Source organism: Oncorhynchus clarkii, chromosome 30 (genome assembly GCF_045791955.1).
Source record: "Oncorhynchus clarkii lewisi isolate Uvic-CL-2024 chromosome 30, UVic_Ocla_1.0, whole genome shotgun sequence".
In the NCBI taxonomy this organism is placed as follows: domain Eukaryota; kingdom Metazoa; phylum Chordata; class Actinopteri; order Salmoniformes; family Salmonidae; genus Oncorhynchus; species Oncorhynchus clarkii.
The window spans coordinates 15,157,039-15,177,091 of NC_092176.1; the positions used below are offsets into that span (position 1 = coordinate 15,157,039).

Consider the following 20,053-nt stretch of genomic DNA (forward strand, 5'->3'; position numbering starts at 1 on the left):
AAAATTTGATTTGATTTGAGACCAATTTGTCTTCCAACAAGACAATGATTAAAGCAAAATCTACAATGGATTTGTTACAAAAAGTTTGAAATATCCAATAAATGTCGTTCCACTTCATGATTGTGTCCCACTTGTTGTTGATTCTTCACAAAAAAAATACAGTTTTATATCTTCATGTTTGAAGCCTGAAATGTGGCAAAAGGTCGCAAAGTTCAAGGGGGCCGAATACTTTCGCAAGGCACTGTATCTATTTATGGCCATCGAAATGTTAGCTATGAAAATCAGATCCAACAATAACATCAAGGGATTAGAAATACAGGGCTTAAAAACAAAGGTGTCATTGTACGCTGATGATTCACGTTTTCTTTTAAATCCACAACTTGGATCCCTCCACAGCCTCATAGTGGATCTAGATAATTTTTCTAACCTCTCTGGATTACGTATTGGACCATTAAAAAAATACTACTTTTACTTTACCAATAAAATGGTCTGATGGTGATGGTGGATATACTCGGTATACACGGAAAGGTAAATACCTTTCTATTTGTGGAAAAATCACCCTGTTTAACTCTTTAGTCATATCCCAGTTTACCTATTTGCTTATGGTCTTGCCTACCCCTGGAGATAATGAAATCTGTGAAGTTATTGGGATTTTTACAAATGATCTTAGTTTGAACAATTACTTGTGTCATGCACAAAGTAGATGTCCTAACCGACTTGTCAAAACTATAGTTTGTTAACAAGACATCTGTGGAGTGGTTGAAAAACGAGTTTTAATGACTCCAACCTAAGTGTATGTAAACGTCTGACTTCAACTGTACATAAGTATTTAGAACCTTTTCTAGGAGACTCAAAATTAAACTCAAGTGCATCCTGTTTCCATTTATCATCCTTGAGATGTTTCTAGAACTTGAAGTCCACCAGTTGTAATTTCAATTGATTGGACATGATTTGGAAAGGCACACACCTGTATATATAAGGTTTCAGTCACGCCCTGACCTTAGTGAGCCTTTTTATGTCTCTATTTTGGTTTGGTCAGGGTGTGATTTGGGTGGACATTCTATGTTCTTTTATTTCAAGGTTTTGTATTTCTTTGTTTCTGGTTGAGTGTGGTTCCCAATCAGAGGCAGCTGTCTTTCGTTGTCTCTGATTGGGGATCATACTTAGGCAGCCCTTTCCCTCCTTCTGTGTGGGATCTTGTTCTTTGTTTGTGTGCAGGTAGTTTGCACATCGAAGCTGTTTGGTCGTTGTATTCTTTATTGTTTTGTCCTTTCAAAGTTTCACTTTGTTATTAAATTATGTGGAACTCAAAGAAAGCTGCGCCTTGGTCTCTTCCTTCCGGCGACACCCGTTACAGAAGTTTCTTGGAGGAGTGGACATGGGAGGAGATAATGGAAGGCAAGGGACCCTGGGCACAGGCGGGAGAATATCGCCGTCCTAAGGAGGAGCTGGAGGCAGCTAAGGCGGAACTGCGATGCTACGAGGAGTTGGCTCAACGAGGCGTGCACGAGAGGCAGCCCCAGACATTTTTTGGGGGGGACACACGGGGAGATTGGCGGAGTCAGGTTATAGACCTGAGCCAACTCCCGTGCTTGCCGTGGGGAGAGAGTGACCGGGCATGTTATGCGGTAAAGCGCACAGTGTCCCCAGTGCACACTCATAGCCCACTGCGTTATATACCAGCTCCCCGCATCGGCCGGGCTAGAGTGGGCATCCAGCCAGGACGGATGGTGCCGGCTCAGCGCATCTGGCCTCCAGTGCGTCTCTTTGGTCCAGGATATCCTGAGCAGGCTCTATGCACAGTGTCTCCGGTGTGCTCTCACAGCCCAGTGCGTCCTGTGCCAGCACCCCACAGTTGCCGGGCTAGGGTGAGCATCCAGCCAGGAAAGGTTGTGCCAGCTCTGCTCTCCAGACCTCCAGTGTGTCTCCACGGCCCAGTAATGATCCATTACATGAAACCTCCAGTGATGATTCATGGCACGAAGCCTCCAGTGATGATTCATGGCACGAAACCTCCAGTGATGATTCATGGCACAAAGCCTCCAGCGATGATCTATGGCACGACACCTCCAGTGATGATCCATGTCACGAAGCCTCCAGCGATGAGTCATGGCACGGAGGCTCCAGCGACGGCCTCCAATCCGGAGCCTCCAGCGACAGTCCCTAGCCTGGGGCCCGCAACGAGGGTCCCCAGTCCGGGGCCCGCAACAAGGGTCCCCAGTCCGGGGCTCGCAACGAGGGTCCCCAGTCCGGGGTCGGCGACGAGGGTCCCCGCACCAGAGGCGCCACCAAAGTGGGGTGAGCCAGAGGTGGAGCGGGGTCTGCGTCCCGCACCAGAGCCGCCACCGCGGATAGATGCCCACCCAGACCCTCCCCTATAGGTTCAGGTTTTGCGGCCGGAGTCCGCACCTTTGGGGGGGGGGTACTGTCACGCCCTGACCTTAATGAGCCTTTTTATGTCTCCATTTTGGTTTGGTCAGGGTGTGATTTGGGTGGGCATTCTATGTTCTTTATTTTTAGGTTTTGTATTTCTTTGTTTCTGGCTGAGTGTGGTTCCCAATCAGAGGCAGCTGTCTATCGTTGTCTCTGATTGAGGATCATACTTAGGCAGCCCTTTTCCCTCCTTCTGTGTGGGATCTTGTTCTTTGTTTGTGTGCAGGTAGTTTGCACATCGAAGCTGTTCGGTCGTTGTATTGGCCTCTTCCGGCGACGACACCCATTACAGTTTCACAGTTGACAGTGCATGTCAGAGCAAAACCCAAGCCGTGAGGTTGAAGGAATTGTCCGTAGAGCTCCTAGACATAATTGTGTTGAGATACAGATCTGGGGAGGGGTACCAAAACATGTCTGCAGCATTGAAGGTCCCCAATAACACAATGGTCTCCATCATTATTAAATGGAAGAATTTGGAACCACCAATACTCTTCCTAGAGCTGGCCTCCCGGCCAAACTGAGGACTCTGGGGAGAAGGGCCTTGGTCAGGGAGGTGACCAAGAACCCGATGGTCACTCTGACAGAGCTCTAGAGATCCTCTGTGGAGATGGGAGAACCTTCCAGAAGGACAATCATCTCTGCAGCACTCCACCAATCAGGCCTTTATGGAAGAGTGGCCAGACGGAAGCCACTCCTCAGTAAAAGGAACATGACAGCCCACTTGAAGTTGGCCGAAAGGCACTTAAAGATTCTGACCATGAGAAACAAGATTCTCTGGTCTGATGAAAACAAGATTGAACTCTTTGGCCTAAGTGCCAAGCATCACGTCTGGATGAAACCTAGGACCATCCCCATAGTGAAGCATGGTGGTGGCAGCATCATGCTGTGTGGATGTTTTTCAGTGGCAGGGACTGCTAGACTAGTTTGAGGGAAAGATGAACGGAGCAAAGTACAGAGAGATCCTTGATGAAAAACAGCTCCAGAGCGCTCAGGACCACAGACTGGGGTGAAGGTTCACCTTCCAACAGGACAACGTCCCTAAGGACACAGCCAAGACAACGCAGGAGTGGCTTCGGGACAAGTCTCTGAATGTCCTTGAGAGGCCCAGCAAGAGTCCAGACTTGAACCCGATCGAACATCTCTGGAGAGACCAGAAAATAGTTGTGCATCAATGGTCCCCATCCAATCTGACAGAGCTTGAAAGGATCTGCATAGAAAAATGGGAGAAACTCCCAAGAAGTGTCATACCCAAGAAGACTCGATGCTTGGTGCTTTGCTTCAACAAAGTACTGAGTAAAGCATCTGGATGCTTCTGTAAATGTGATATTTCCATTTAAAGAAATGTATAAACTAGCAATTATGAGGTATTGAGTGTAGATTGATTAAGAAAAAAAACAATTCAATCAAGTTTAGAATAAGGCTGTAACATAACAAAATGTGGGAAAAGTCAAGGGGTCTGAATACTGTAGTTTCCATAACTAAAAATATAGTTGTTTCAGCTGTTTGAAGTTGGTGTACAAAACCAAAAGTAAAAGACACAAAAACAAAATGTCAGAACAGGAAGCATAGAAATAGTGCACATGCACTTGCTTTCAAGTAGAATGATTTATAACTCACATTTCTATGTGAATTTGGTAGAGTCCCCAAAAAGTTACATATTGCCACTTTAAAAAGACAGATTTTTATATTACACTAAATATATTTCAGCGGGGCCACGGAAATGTATTCAAGGGTTAACATTTATGTTTTAGTAGACGCTCTTATCCAGAGCGACTTACAGGAGTAATTAAGGTTAAGTGCCTTGCTCAAGAGCACATCAACAGATTTTTCACCTAGTAGGCTCAGGATTTGATCCAGTAACCTTTTGTTTACTGGCCCAGGTGTCACGTCCTGACCATAGAAAGCCTTTATTTTCTATGGTGTAGTAGGTCAGGGCGTGACTGGGGGGTGTTCTAGTTTATTAGTTCTATGTGTAGTCTAGTTTTTATATTTCTATGTTGGCCTGGTATGGTTCCCAATCAGAGACAGCTGTCTATCGTTGTCTCTGATTGGGGATCATATTTAGGTAGCCTTTTCCCACCTGTTGTTTGTGGGATCTTGTTTTTGTATTGTTGCTTTTGAGCCCTACAATGCTGTACGTTCATTTGTTTGTTTCTCTTTATTATTTTGGTTGCTGGTTCTCATTCTAATAAATGTATGATGAACTCAAATCACGCTGCGCCTTGGTCTACCCATTTTGACGAGCGTTACACCAGGGCTCTTAGCCGCTAGGCTAGCTGCCAGTGTGATATCAGGCTCTATTGTTTGCTCCCTCGTCTCTCTTTCTGTCTATAGAGTTAACAGAATCTTCAGTAACAGAAAACTTATGGCAATCTATTGTAACTTTGGCAATTTATACTTGAATAACTTTTAAAAAATGTATTCATATACAGTATTCATTTATTATATCTGTGTCAATATTGTCCATGAGTTTTAATAGATAGACCATATGGTTCAAGAGAAAATAGCCTCGTTAATTAAAAAAAGCATCTAATCAACAATGTCATTATTTTCAATTAACTCTGCAACTCTTCCAACTATTAACTTTTTTTCACAACTGCCACCAGTTTGACGGCAAAACATAGTAAATAAATAAATAAATACAAGTTTTTAAAAATGTATAAAGGATATTTCATGCTGAAACCCACATACAGTATTACACATCAATGGTATTAACTAAGTTGATGTTTTATATTCAGGATAATGTTTTAAAGGGTCACTAGACGTCTTGTGATAGACTACTTAAAATCCTACTTAAAAAGTTTCAGTATATACCCCCCTTTGCAACCCTATCTTTGACAGAAAAATGTAAAAGCCACTTTTCCTAGAGTTTGAACTACAACAGGTCGGCACAGCCCATCACATTCAGATTGGAAATACCCAAAATGACTTAACAGTGATCATTGATGATATATGGTAGTGACATTACTGGTAAACAAAATGGAACTCAGCAACATCTCTTCAAGTACCATCTATCCATGTTTTTCACCAAACATGGTCACAGCTCCAAAGCGCTCAGGTGTGGCCACCACCACAATGCAACACTGTTTTTGATTCACAGTGCTGTGGCCGCGAAGATAATCACTGTCGAAGATATTATATTATACCTACATCTGTCAGGACTGAGTGTGGAGGAAAGCAACATGGTCTGACAGCATGTCTGAGTGCTTGGGTTGATTAACATACAACACTATGGCACCTGACAGCCAAATGAACTGCCTGCTGGCACTTCTCTAATCCACTCACAATAATCTGAGCAGAAACAATTATGGAGGACATGGCAGATGAAGTTCAGCCATCCTAACACATTACACTGATGGGCTAACACTGGCCCCCAGTGGCACATTATCGGCCAGCTTAACTCACAATCAATACTTTAACATACACACTCACCTTCCTCCTCAGTAGCCTGACTGGGGTAGGCTGGTATTGTATAGAGGACTGGAGTGGAGCGACCACATCACTGTGAGTTATACAGTCTCTGTCAAACTCATCCCTCAAGGTATCATAAACGTCCAGGAGGATCAAGAGGCACATTAATCAGACACATTAGGCAGCTAACGGGAGAATACTTACAGAGGACATTAAGGCTGTCTCGAGATCAAGCCCAGGAAATTAACGACTCGCCCAACAGATACAATCAGTGGCAGATATGAGGGATGGGATTTGAGAGCATGAAGGTGTGCAGGCCTAGGTGATGAATATAGAGTTGGCTTGACAGAACCAATTAAGCAACCCACGGCACACGGCTCACATCAGCCCAGCCTGGTCTCAGAGCAAAACACATAATGTACTAAAATCCGTGAAACTCCATTTAGTATGATATGTTACTTTACGTCAGGTAACATTACATTGGCCTACGTAAATACAGGATACTCAAATGAGTAAAATATGTTACGTTTGGTATGACAGTAGGTCACTTAAGGCAGAAACGAAAGGAGGGTGGTTGTCATACAAAAGCAGTCGAACGTAATATATCATACTAAACGGGTCAAAGCAAACTGGTGCGATTAAGATGTGGGATACTATACGTCCTACTCATATTGTATTGTACGGCCCTATTACATTGGTATACCAATGTAATGCATCCTAAGGTAAAGGAAAATATCATACTAAATGGAGTGGCACAGACTTTAGTAAAATATAACGTGATTTGCTCTGAGACCAGGTTGGTCAGACATGCCACTTACTTGTACATCAGCACCGTACTGATGCCTAGGGGGAAAAACTTGAATTCTCACAGGTTGACGTCTATTGGGTTGAATCTTGTCCCGGGTGCAGAGCTGAGCAATTTCTAGTGCTAGTGCTAGTATTACCACCACACCTGCGGTCACGAGTCATGAAGTCAGTCAAACTCCACGTGACCGCTTAGTCACAGTAATTAGGCTTCTCCAAGCTCTGATGCTGCTGACAGTCATTAGTAGCCTACCAAACTTGCTAAATGCCTGGAACTCAGCACTCTATTGTTGCTCTAATCAATCTGACATCAATGCAAATATGTTCAAAAATCAAATCAAACACTTCATGAAAGCCCATGAGCTCATGTTACGCAACATTTCTATAGTCTATGCAATTGCGCGAGAAAACAGTGATGGCCTCTACTAAAAAGTGGAGGATCCCATCAGCCTTCTATAGGCTAGGCATACTATATTTATTTCTCAACTTTCCTAATATTAAGCACATTATTTATCTTTACAACATGAGTATGGTCTAACTGGCTGGAATGAAAATGAACCATAGGGAAAGTGTCCTCCATTCTCTATTTAAGTGCATAGATGACATTTTTCCCGCTGGCCCTGTTTTGAGACAAGTGCATGATAATGGTCCATTCTAAATCAAAATAAATTTCACAAATATATTATTTAGTATGTAAAGACAAGATTAAATCAAGAAAAGTCTGATGGGTGACAATATTAGCCTATCACTTGTGAATTATATATTATCACTTGTCAATGATGCCCAGCATAAGAAACTGCCTTTTTAGCGACTTTTTCGATTCATAGTCGCACACCTCATGTAGCCTAGCCCACAATATGTTTGGATAGGGTTTGTATAACAACTAAAGTGACCAAATAACTTCTTAAAATTAAGCACATTAATCTGCTTTACAAGGGGTTTAAACCTATCTGGCATACATTAGCAGCGAGTGAGCTTCAAATTTGGGGAAGATAATTTATGATAACTTTATAATAAAAGCATTACATGCATAATTGCATTTGCGGTCACTTATAATATGTATTTCTCACACAATATAGAATAGGTTGATTTTTGTACTATGGGGAAAGTAGATTAACATAGGCTAGTGCTTTTGATGTTCATTAGGCCTACTCATCTTGTTGGCTAGCGAAAAGTAAATGTGGACTGTTCTTCCAATATCTTCAATTTGCACATCAGAATTGGATAAGGACGTGCGCAGTTGCATCCCCAATGTGTCTGTCTTCACTTGTAGCTTGTGAGGAAGACCTGATCACGTGATGGAGAGTCATTTGAGTGCGAGGTGCTTAGGAGCGTGCAGCACTCGGGGAGAAGGGCACAACGCAGCACTCCGTGTCATGCCCTGGCCATAGAGAGGTTTTTATTCTCTATTTTGGTTAGGCCATGGTGTGACTAGGGTGGGCATTCTATGTTCATTTTCTATGTTTTATATTTCTTTGTTGTTTGGCCGGGTGTGGTTCTCAATCAGAGGCAGCTGTCTATCGTTGTCTCTGATTGAGAACCATACTTACTGTAGGTAGCCTTTTCCCACTGGGTTTTTGTGGGTAGTTAATTTCTGTTTAGTGTTTTTCACCTTGCAGGACTGTTTCGGGTTTTTTCCCTTTGTTGTTTTTGTTAATTCAGTGTTCAGTGCTATAAAGAAATATGAACACTTACCACGCTGCGCTTTGGTCCGACAACTCTTCCTCATCCGACGACGAAAGCCGTTACACTCCAGGCCAAGGGCACAATGGCCACTCGCTTCAAAAGGCATGTCTTTTTTTAGGGTACATCATGGCCACAAAGGGGATGCCGCCGTGAAATTTGAGGCATTATCAAGTGCTTTAAAAAAAATCATCATTAGAGTCGCATCATGCAGCCTTAAAATGTATTAAAATCAAAACATATAACCCAACGATTGTAGAACAACTAAAGTTACATGAATAACTTTAAATTAAACATATAGGAGTTCCTATATCTTTGTTAACTGCTCAACACAGAATAGCCGCATGTGCGCACTCCCTCAAATCGTTTGAGAAAATATTTGTATTTTATTCAGCTTGTTCAATTGTATTATTCATACTATAAAACAATGTAAAACAATGCCATGGAATTCCAAGCAAATCTTGTCTGCTAAATGAACTAGTCTAGCCACAGCAATTTAGCATTGCCAGATCAGGACCTAACATAAGGACAAGAGTATGGTATTCTGTTCTTCTGAAATAGACTACATTTTCTTAATATCATGCTTCTTTAGACCTGTCTTAAATAAATAATAGATTTATTTTGAAGGTGTAAGCTATATTACATGGATTTATTAGACTTTTTAGAACGTAGATGTTCCAAAAGGTCTGTATCAGTGGCTTGTAGGCTATGTGTGGAAGCCAGGAGATTCTAAATGTGTTTCTGTTAATTAACAGTCAATTACCGTGAGACCGACACTTATTTGCTTGACAATCACTGTTGTGACCGCCACAGCCCTACGCGTGGGACTGCCTAACCTCTCCTGGAGAGGGTGACTCACCTACCGACTTCAGGGGCTAATAACCTCAGCGAACTGACAAACACAACACAGAGTGGGATATCAGACTAATCTGGGACCAGGGGAAAGTATGGGCATCTCACATATCGCACTACACATCCTGGCACATTTGCTGCATTTGGTATCATCTGTCCTATTTCACCTACAAAAATTGACTATATACTATATTTGCACTATATATGCATGCAAAAAAAAAACTATGACAGTACCTGCCTGTACCTGTCAACACAGATTTGTTTAAGTAGCATTATTCTCTAGTGTGGGGTTAAGGGAGAAGCATGTCAGATGAGATATCTTTTTAAAAACATGCAGTGCAATCATAAATATACTTAAAACTGCCTTCAATTCCCCAGGGCCAAATGACATGAATTAGTCATGTTTACACTGATGAGCCACGGCTACGTATGATTAGAAATAAACTGATACAATCTAGGTCTTCTTCACCAAACTGATTTATGCAAGAATAAACATAGTTATTTCTACTCAAGGCACTAACATCCTCTGTCAGCAACCTCTTTATCTGAGGTTGCTCCCTTTCCTCTGAGACTCATTCTGGCGTGGAGGGACATCAGTTCTCAATATACAAGTATAACATAATGCTAATGTGGTAGAGTAGGCTACAGAAAAAGTGTCCTCCTAAACACACTTTAAGAAAATCATCTTTAAGATGTTGAGCGCAAAAACGAGGCCAAAGTTCCTTCCTCACTATAGCTCATTAGTGTAGACAGAGTAGCTACCTGTAATTAGGATGGCCCAGGTTTTTGTCTCCTTGGCTGAATTCATCGTCATGACATGTTCAAAGAGAGTGAAACAGACATCAATTGGCGGAGTCTTTGGCACATAATGGGCCTGTCTATAGATAGCTCAGCCAGTTAGGATGGGAAACAGACTGTGCAGAGATTGAAGTCTCTGTACTCCAGTTGGAGAGTTAGCCAATCCATGGATAATTTACCAGTCATTGTCACGAGTCAGAGGGGGGATTTCTCCGAGAACAGAAGTGAGCCATTGATGTGGAGGCTCTGCCTGAATCCCACTGTACTGTTTGGGGTTTGGTGTTGTGTTTTGTGCGGTGTAGCCTCGGTTTGAGAAGGGCACGGAAAAGAAAAGAAAACTCAAGCGACCTGTCATTGATGTTTCCATTTCAAATGCCTTCTTTCGCTGAGTGTTTGTTTATCCTGTCTTTGGGCTTAAATCTGAAAATATATACTCTAAAAATAGAATCTTCTTATCTGTTCCGGATTTGTTTATTGATTTAACACAAGTGGTTATGTAGAATGTACAAATGCCTGTATATTGTCAATCAACACAGATGTACTCTCATTCAAACCTATTTGGTTCAAATAAATGATTCCCAGTGTCTTAGTCGTTTCATAATCAGGCACACCTACAGGATATGCCTTATTGTTCTCTTTTTACTGCTGTGCAAATTAGACAATTATGTGTGCCTGCTACCGGCATTTGTCACCTGTCAGTGACTAATCTGAGTGGCAGTGCTCGACTTGGGCTGGAGCTCACCGGAGCTCACGACCGGCACCTCAAATGTTCTACTGCTTGAGCTCCTGTTCCTCTTATGGAATATCAGCGGCGCTCCTGCACCTAAATGTAAACATTACCGGCACCCAAAATGAGTACCGGAACCTATTTCAGTCCAAGTCAAGCTTTGATCCCAAGGCACAATACAGCCTGTATATAGCCATTGAGATTATAATTAAACTATAGATGAACACTGGCAGGACACGTAGACAAAAAGACACCACAGAAGTCAATATCCAAAGTATTTTCATCACCAGAAGATTGAAAAGAATTCTGACAAAATTCAACACAAATCAATGTTTCAAAATGTACTTGAGTTTTATCCCTTTTTGCAACTGGCAATGAGTCAGGCTTGGACTGTGCCAGCAGTCAATACAACAATAAATGGCCATGCAACTGAGTGCACTTGGCCATTCTTCATTACGCTCCACCTTCCATGAAATGGCTTAAACCCATCTCACTGGAAACTCCATCTCAATCAGTCACCATCCAACCACTAAACACGGGTCACTGGACAATGGTCACTGGAATTCAATTAAGACATCTGCACACTCAAATAATACCAACATGTAAATAAACAGCAATTGCATGAGCCTCGTGCAAACACATTTTTTCCGACCATATGAAAACCATATGTAAACCTACAATATCTTTTTCATTGGATTTTAAACATTTATTTTTATTTTTTTTGTCTACAAATCTAATAATTTATTTCTGATTAGCCTCTAATGACTGACCTTGACCACATCTTCATCTGTGGAATGACAGTCCACTGCCTCTGAGATGTCAGTGACCATGCCGTCCGCTCCGATGGTAACCACCTTAACTGGGACAGCCACAGTCTTCCCTGTCAGCACTGCCGTATTCAGGATCTCCGTGTCCTGAGAGAAAGAGAGAGAGGACCAGCAACAGTCATACACAGGGTAATATTAGTACATTACACACCATGGAGAAAAACAGCTCTATAATCAGAACTATTACTGAGTGGACGGCTCCAGAATCAGCACCATTACTGAGTGGACAGTTCTAGAATAAGCACCATTACTGAGTGGACAGTTCTAGAATAAGCACCATTACTGAGTGGACAGTGCTCGAATCAGCATTATTACTGAGTGGACAGCTCTAGAATCAGCACTGCTACTGGGTGGACAACTCTAGAATCAGCACTATTACTGAGTGGACAGCTCTAGAATCAGCACCATTACTGGGTGGACAGCTTTATAGTGAACATCTCTAGAATCAGCACTGCTACTGGGTGGACAACTCTAGAATCAGCACTATTACTGAGTGGACAGCTCTAGAATCAGCTCCATTACTGGGTGGACAGCTTTATAGTGAACATCTCTAGAATCAGTACTATTACTGAGTGGACAGCTCTAGAATCAGCTCCATTACTGGGTGGACAGCTTTATAGTGAACATCTCTAGAATCAGTACTATTACTGAGTGGACAGCTCTAGAATCAGCTCCATTACTGAGTGGATAGATCTGTTACTGTTAGTGAGTTCACAGCTCTGGGTAGAGAAACAAGTTCTATTAGTGAGTGGGCAGCTGTGTCTGACCTCAGTATTTTTATTAAATGGAAACCCTGGTGGAGAAAGAGGATCAGCAGGGGTTCATTACTCCCAATAAAGCCCCTAACCTTTCATTACACAGCCATCGCACTGTCAGAGGAGATAATTGGGCCAATTAAGACAGGCCTGGGAAAGGCTTTACTGTCTTAGCCAGACATGAACATGAAATTGTCTGTTATAGCCATTCACTTCATTACAGTTTGATTTCAATTAGACAGCTAAGCAAGCTGAACCAGCAAAAGAAAGGCCTTGGAGCCAAGGTACACAGCCTTTAGATCATTGAGGACTGTCTGCTCTTTGCTTTGAGGACCCCACATGACATTTAATCCTATAGAGTGAAAAATGTCATTCCAAGCAAGGTCTTCTCATTTACAGTGCCTTGCGAAAGTATTCGGCCCCCTTGAACTTTGCGACCTTTTGCCACATTTCAGGCTTCAAACATAAAGATATAAAACTTTATTTTTTTTGTGAAGAATCAACAACAAGTGGGACACAATCATGAAGTGGAACGACATTTATTGGATATTTCAAACTTTTTTAACAAATCAAAAACTGAAAAATTGGGCGTGCAAAATTATTCAGCCCCTTTACTTTCAGTGCAGCAAACTCTCTCCAGAAGTTCAGTGAGGATCTCTGAATGATCCAATGTTGACCTAAATGACTAATGATGATAAATACAATCCACCTGTGTGTAATCAAGTCTCCGTATAAATGCACCTGCACTGTGATAGTCTCAGAGGTCCGTTAAAAGCGCAGAGAGCATCATGAAGAACAAGGAACACACCAGGCAGGTCCGAGATACTGTTGTGAAGAAGTTTAAAGCCGGATTTGGATACAAAAAGATTTCCCAAGCTTTAAACATCCCAAGGAGCACTGTGCAAGCGATAATATTGAAATGGAAGGAGTATCAGACCACTGCAAATCTACCAAGACCTGGCCGTCCCTCTAAACTTTCAGCTCATACAAGGAGAAGACTGATCAGAGATGCAGCCAAGAGGCCCATGATCACTCTGGATGAACTGCAGAGATCTACAGCTGAGGTGGGAGACTCTGTCCATAGGACAACAATCAGTCACAATCAGTCAGGTATATTGTCAGGTATATTGCACAAATCTGGCCTTTATGGAAGAGTGGCAAGAAGAAAGCCATTTCTTAAAGATATCCATAAAAAGTGTTGTTTAAAGTTTGCCACAAGCCACCTGGGAGACACACCAAACATGTGGAAGAAGGTGCTCTGGTCAGATTAAACCAAAATGGAACTTTTTGGCAACAATGCAAAACGTTATGTTTGGCGTAAAAGCAGCACAGCTGAACACACCATCCCCACTGTCAAACATGGTGGTGGCAGCATCATGGTTTGGGCCTGCTTTTCTTCAGCAGGGACAGGGAAGATGGTTAAAATCGATGGGAAGATGGATGGAGCCAAATACAGGACCATTCTGGAAGAAAACCTGATGGAGTCTGCAAAAGACCTGAGACTGGGACGGAGATTTGTCTTCCAACAAGACAATGATCCAAAACATAAAGCAAAATCTACAATGGAATGGTTCAAAAATAAACATATCCAGGTGTTAGAATGGCCAAGTCAAAGTCCAGACCTGAATCCAATCGAGAATCTGTGGAAAGAACTGAAAACTGCTGTTCACAAATGCTCTCCATCCAACCTCACTGAGCTCGAGCTGTTTTGCAAGGAGGAATGGGAAAGAATTTCAGTCTCTCGATGTGCAAAACTGATAGAGACATACCCCAAGCGACTTACAGCTGTAATCGCAGCAAAAGGTGGCGCTACAAAGTATTAACTTAAGGGGGCTGAATAATTTTGCACGCCCAATTTTTCAGTTTTTGATTTGTTAAAAAAGTTTGAAATATCCAATAAATGTCGTTCCACTTCATGATTGTGTCCCACTTGTTGTTGATTCTTCACAAAAAAATACAGCTTTATATCTTTATGTTTGAAGCCTGAAATGTGGCAAAAGTTCGCAAAGTTCAAGGGGGCCGAATACTTTCGCAAGGCACTGTAATTGCTACTACAAAACCTTGGTTAAAGCTGTGTCTATACTGAAGACTTGGCTTTCAAATGCTTCTGAGATGGCATGACATTGTGCAGAATTAAGGTATGGTTATTAACCTAATTCCAAAATGATGTCTATAGAAGACATTGACATATTTTCATATCACTAATACTGACACCTTGTAACAGGCTCTATCTGCTGTGTGTATGACTTCCTGTCAACATGTTCCTTTCTCTGCATGAGGGAAGAACACATGAATTTGTATACTGCTCCGTATACTGCCAGCACGGGTCCTTAATACTTTTACTTATGACTGTGTGCTTGTGAAAAAAAAGAGAGAAAAGGGGGATTAAGTTCCGTTAAAAGGAGCCTGGACTTTTGTAAGCGTCAATTACCCAGTCCATTCAGGCTTTGGAGTGAAATGATTATTAGCTGTGCCAAAAGATAGCAAGGAATCACAAAAACACTTAATGTGGCACCATCTTCAAATAGCTTTTCATTACATTTTTATTGACTGTGACAGTGTTACATAGCATATAAACCCCTCTCTCTCACTCTGGTGCTGACTTTGCTTCAATTCCCCTTAAAATAGGGGCTGCAGGAAATTAATTCTTTGTCTGCTGGGATTCCTCCATTTCCAGAGGGTATTTTATAATAGATGGGGTAAATGGTTGAGACCTGCTGAAACACAGGGCAGTGTTGCATTAGTTACAGTATGTTGGAAGTGACCCAGCAGGCTGGGACCAGCAGAAGTGAGAGAGCAGGCCCGGTCAGTAATAAGATGCTTCAATGGCCCACATAGCCAGCCACACACACACAGAAAGCGCAATTATTGGCAAAATGGAGAGATGTGGTGCACAACAGAAGAGTTACTTACAGCTGACTCTGAATGAGACAGAGGTCATAGTGAAATATGAGCCAGATTCCTGTAGTACAGGAATCATTACTCTAACTTGTAGACTGTTAAAATAGACCGACCATGAAACTTACTAGGGCTATAGTGCCACTAACAAAGTCAACTACCCACAAATGCGAAAGGAAAAAAGGCTGCCTAAGTATGATTCCCAATCAGAGACAAAGATAGACAGCTGCCTCTGATTGAGAACCACACCCGGCCAAACCCAAAGAAATAGAAAACATAGAAATACAGAAACTAGAATGCCCACCCTAGTCACACCCTGGCCTACCCAAAATAGAGAATAAAAGCCTCTCTATGGCCAGGGTGTGACACCCAATGCAAGTGTTATGATACATTGAATGTTTTTTTTTAAACAGAATGGAGCGTTAAACACTTTTTGGATTTTCGGTGCATGTAAAAGGCATCATCAAAACACAAAAAAATATTTTTGGGCAGACTGTGTCTCTCGTATAATCAAATATTTTTCAATTTCAAATTATTTATTGCATAAATATTGATTGATTATAAATATTGATTGAATTTCCTGTCAATATTTTGGTAAACATTTTAAAGAAGACACTGGGAATGTAATAATTTTCCTAGGGTAGACTTTGGCACTAATTATAGCTACAGTTGACCAGGCATTTACAAATAAATGTTACAATCAAAACGTTTAGGGCTTTGCAAGTTATAGCAGAGGTAACATGTATAAAGTGGGCCTTCATCACTGATATTCTAATTGCAGGTGAACCCAGGACTCCTACTTGTCAAAACACTGCCTTGGGATACTCAGCCATTCTTCAGGACAAAACTGTTTTACACAATCCAAGAAAGTATGTCAATTAAAACGTGAGTACAAAATGTTATCACATTGAAAAAGGAAACAGAAAAATAATGAACTCAATAAAACATTTGTTTTGTGTAGGACGTTGGCCTTTAATGCTAACAGTCTGAGTAAAACATTTTGATTAATTGATCAGTGTTCTTGCTACTGGAGTTAATTGACACCTCATTGTTTGCACCCTTCGTGCTAATTTATGCAAATTTAGGCCTGCTTTTTAGTTAATACTGCTGGCTTGTTTGCCTACTAGCTTGATGAGTTTTATTTACTGTTTGATGTATACCCAACATACTATATGCTAAACAAAATAGCCACTGCCATTTTTGCCTGCTACAGCTTTGGCCTAACTTAAATTTTTGTTATCTTGATGCTATCTCTATTTGCAAAGCTTAATCACGTATATGCTTTCTGCATATTGGTATTGATATGTTTAATTGTATTCATATTGCAATTTAATATTATATTATTTTATAACGTAATTATACTTTCATGTACTGTCTTTATTGCTTGTTATTATTATTATTTTTTTCTCTGTCTCCCTGCAGAAAAACATACGTACATACAATGTTACCCACAGGCTGGCCAGTCCTAAACACAACCAATCAAGACCTGGATCACAGACTACTGCCAACTGTCAATCATATTGTCTATCTCAACTGTATTGTGATTCAATTAATCTGAACAACCTTCCATGCCATGTATCATGATCTGAAAATAAAGACTCAGGTCAGGACATTCACATAATGGATGACCGGTGGATCACAATGAGCCCTGGGCTGAAGTTTTGTATGACTGCTACTTCTAACGTTAGCAGTCATTGCCTGTATTTCTTTCCATGAATGTGAAATATGCCACATTTCTATTGATTTTGAAGAATATTATACATATCTTTATCAATATAAAAATGTGAATGTTACGATGTGCGCTGAGAGTCGGGAAGCAAATTCTGGGAGAGAGTGATTTAATCAATAAACGAAAACATAATACAAAACAGGAAACACGAACACCGCACAGACATGAAACAGAAACAATGGCGCCTGGGGAAGGAACCAAAGGGAGTGACATATAAAGGACAGGTAATCAAGGAGGTGATGGAGTCCAGGTGAGTGTCATTATGCGCAGAAACGCGTAACGATGGTGACAGGTGTGCGCCATAACAAGCAGCCTGGTGTCCTAGAGGCCAGCGAGGGACAACACATGACAGTGAAAGACCTGTTAATGTTTTGTAATTTAATAATTTGCAAATAACAGAAAGCATTTGAAGCTTCAATCATGTATTGGAAAAGTAATGTTGTAGTCATTAGTTATTATCCTGGACAAACCATTTATTTTCACAAAACAATATTTTCTGGTGAGCATAGTACTGTACTTTTGAGCTTTTGGAATTACCGATGAGCAGTTAATCAACACCATATCAGAGCAGGGAATATACAATAAGAGGGACTCCCATTTTCAGTATTGGGAGACTCTAGAAGAATGGATCTAATTCTGCACTAGACAGGATTCAAAACACCTTCATAGTGTTTAGGAGCTTTAGAGGGAACAACACCGAAAGAGAATGGATCTAATTCTGCACTAGACAGGATTCAAAACACCTTCATAGTGTTTAGGAGCTTTAGAGGGAACAACACCGAAAGAGAAGGGATCTAATTCTGCACTGGACATGCCTTTTCGGGTTAGTGCTCCCAGTCTCTGTCAAGGTGGTGCACAACTCTTGATTATGTGGTGTTAGAACAAACCATGTCAGGTTTCAGAACACCTCAGGATGAATGTTTCAGTACACTACCCTCACAACCATGTGTTTCAATATTCCAGCAAATATAAGGTTTTGTCTCCTTTAAGGTGATGCCAGCTGAGTTGCCACTAGTTTTAGTGTTACAAAGCACTTCGTTTTAACAGTGTAATGCTACCACCTGGATGGGAGACTTAGACTTTTTAGGAATGTGATACATTTTTGTCACCCTTATACCTGAGAAACCATATACCTAAAACTCACTTCTATTGAGTGACTCCTTAACACTATTACCTTGCATGGCCTTGATGCGGGTTGTTCTGTGACCCAGGAGCAAATAGCTACCAGTTCTGGAGACCCTATTTGATAGCCAATCAGCCCTGTCTCAGCCACACAGATTGATTGTTTTTCGGCCTTTGCCTTATAACATCTGGGAGAAGTGGCTGCCCAGTCTATCATGGGCCTCTGTTAGCATTCAGCACAGTGCGGTCGCTGCTTGGAGATGTGGTCTGGGCCATAATTTCTGCCCGCATCTGGCCTGTATCTGAAAATAAGTGAGACTTATAGTGTCAGCCAGAGTGACACAGCCAGCATGAGAAGCAGCCATCCAAGCTCCCTGTGTTGTCCCAGGCTATAGGCTAGTGATCCCGCTCGCCACATCTGCCTCTGCCCAAAAACATTCACATTCTAACCCAGCCACCTTGACCACTGCTCCCACTAGAGCAGGTCAAGCACAACATTGAGCCAGGGATTTGAAAGGCTTGTATTATTCATAAAGCACTGGTGAGAGCGAGAGAGAAAGCAGTAAAAATACATCTGGTGTGGAGAGGGAGAGAGACCCATCTGTGCTTATACCTATGTCAAAACCACTGGGGCAGTTTGAAACCCAGCTTAATGTGCCTTGCTCACGTAGCCTACCGTACGAATAAGTAGGAGCACATCATTGACCAATGCAGTCTTATCTACTCAATAATATTTTACTTGATTGTTGTGTGCATAACCTATTATAATACTGGGTGTGCTGGCCCACTCATATTTTTTTCTCTCAATTTGAGCAGGTGATGAATTAATATGACGGATGCACATATAAAATGTGATAGCCCTTAAACAGTCAAGCAATTTAAGTTCATTATTTATAAAAATAAAAAAAGCTTAGATAACCCACTACTCTGAGATAAACAAACGTTTTCTACCTTTCACATTATTTGTGTACAGGGAGACAATAAAAAGGGCATAAGAAGATGACAAATATGTTTCAGAAAATAAATGACAATCCATCTGTGTCATGAAGCTATTAAAGTGGAACTGCCAACGTTTTTAGCAACATTAAATCTTGTTAAAATCTGTTCATATACACCCCCAGGGAGAATAACACATTTTAAAAGAAAAAATTGACAAGTGAGCACTTATAGTGCATTCGGAAAGTATTCAGATCCCTTGACTTTTTCCACATTTTGTTACATTACAGCCTTTTTCTAAAATTGATTAAATTTGCCCCTTAGCCACTCCTGCGTTTTCTTGGCTGTGTGCTCGCGTCTGGCTTGTATTGTTGCTCTGTTGGAAGGTGCACCTTCTCCCCATTCTGAGGTCCTGAGTACACTGGAGCATGTTTTCATCAAGGATCTCTCTGTACTTTGCTCCGTTCATCTTTCCTTCGATCCTGACTAATCTCCCAGTCCCTGCCGCTGAAAAACATCCCCACAGCATGATGCTGGCACCACCATTCTTCACTGTAGCAATGGTGCCAGGTTTCCTCCAGACGTGACGCTTGGTATTCAGGCCAAAGAGTTCAATGTTGGTTTCATCAGACCAGAGAATCTTGTTTCTCATGGTCTGAGAGTCTTTAGGTGCCTTTTGGCAAACTCCAAGTGGGCTTCAAGTGTGCCTTTTACTGAGGAGTGGCTTCCGTCTGGCCACTCTACCATAAAGACCTGATTGGTGGAATGCTGCAGAGATTGTTGTCCTTCTGGAAGGTTTTCCCATCTCCATAGAGGGAACTCTGGAGCTCTGTCAGAGTGACCATCGGGTTCTTGCTCACCTCCCTGACCAAGGCCCTTTTCCCCCAATTACTCAGTTTGGCTGGGAGGCCAGCTCTTGGTGGTTCCAAACTTCTTCCATTTAAGAAGGACAGAGGCCACTGTGTTTTGGGGGACCTTCAATGATGATGCAGACAATTTTTGGTACACTTCACAAGATCCGTGCCTCGACACAATCCTGTCTTTGAGCTCTACGGACAATTCCTTCGACCTCATGGCT

The 20,053-nt window shown here is 41.7% G+C and overlaps 1 protein-coding gene across 1 annotated transcript in view; it reads right to left on the reverse strand.

The window, feature by feature from the left end:
• LOC139389260 (transmembrane protein 132C) overlaps positions 1 to 20,053 on the reverse strand; it is a 215,902-nt gene that overhangs the window by 44,597 nt on the left and 151,252 nt on the right. The window contains exon 5 of the mRNA XM_071135811.1: positions 11,479 to 11,622. Within this exon, the coding sequence (XP_070991912.1) occupies positions 11,479 to 11,622 (144 nt within the window). The remainder of the gene's footprint in view (positions 1 to 11,478; positions 11,623 to 20,053) is intronic.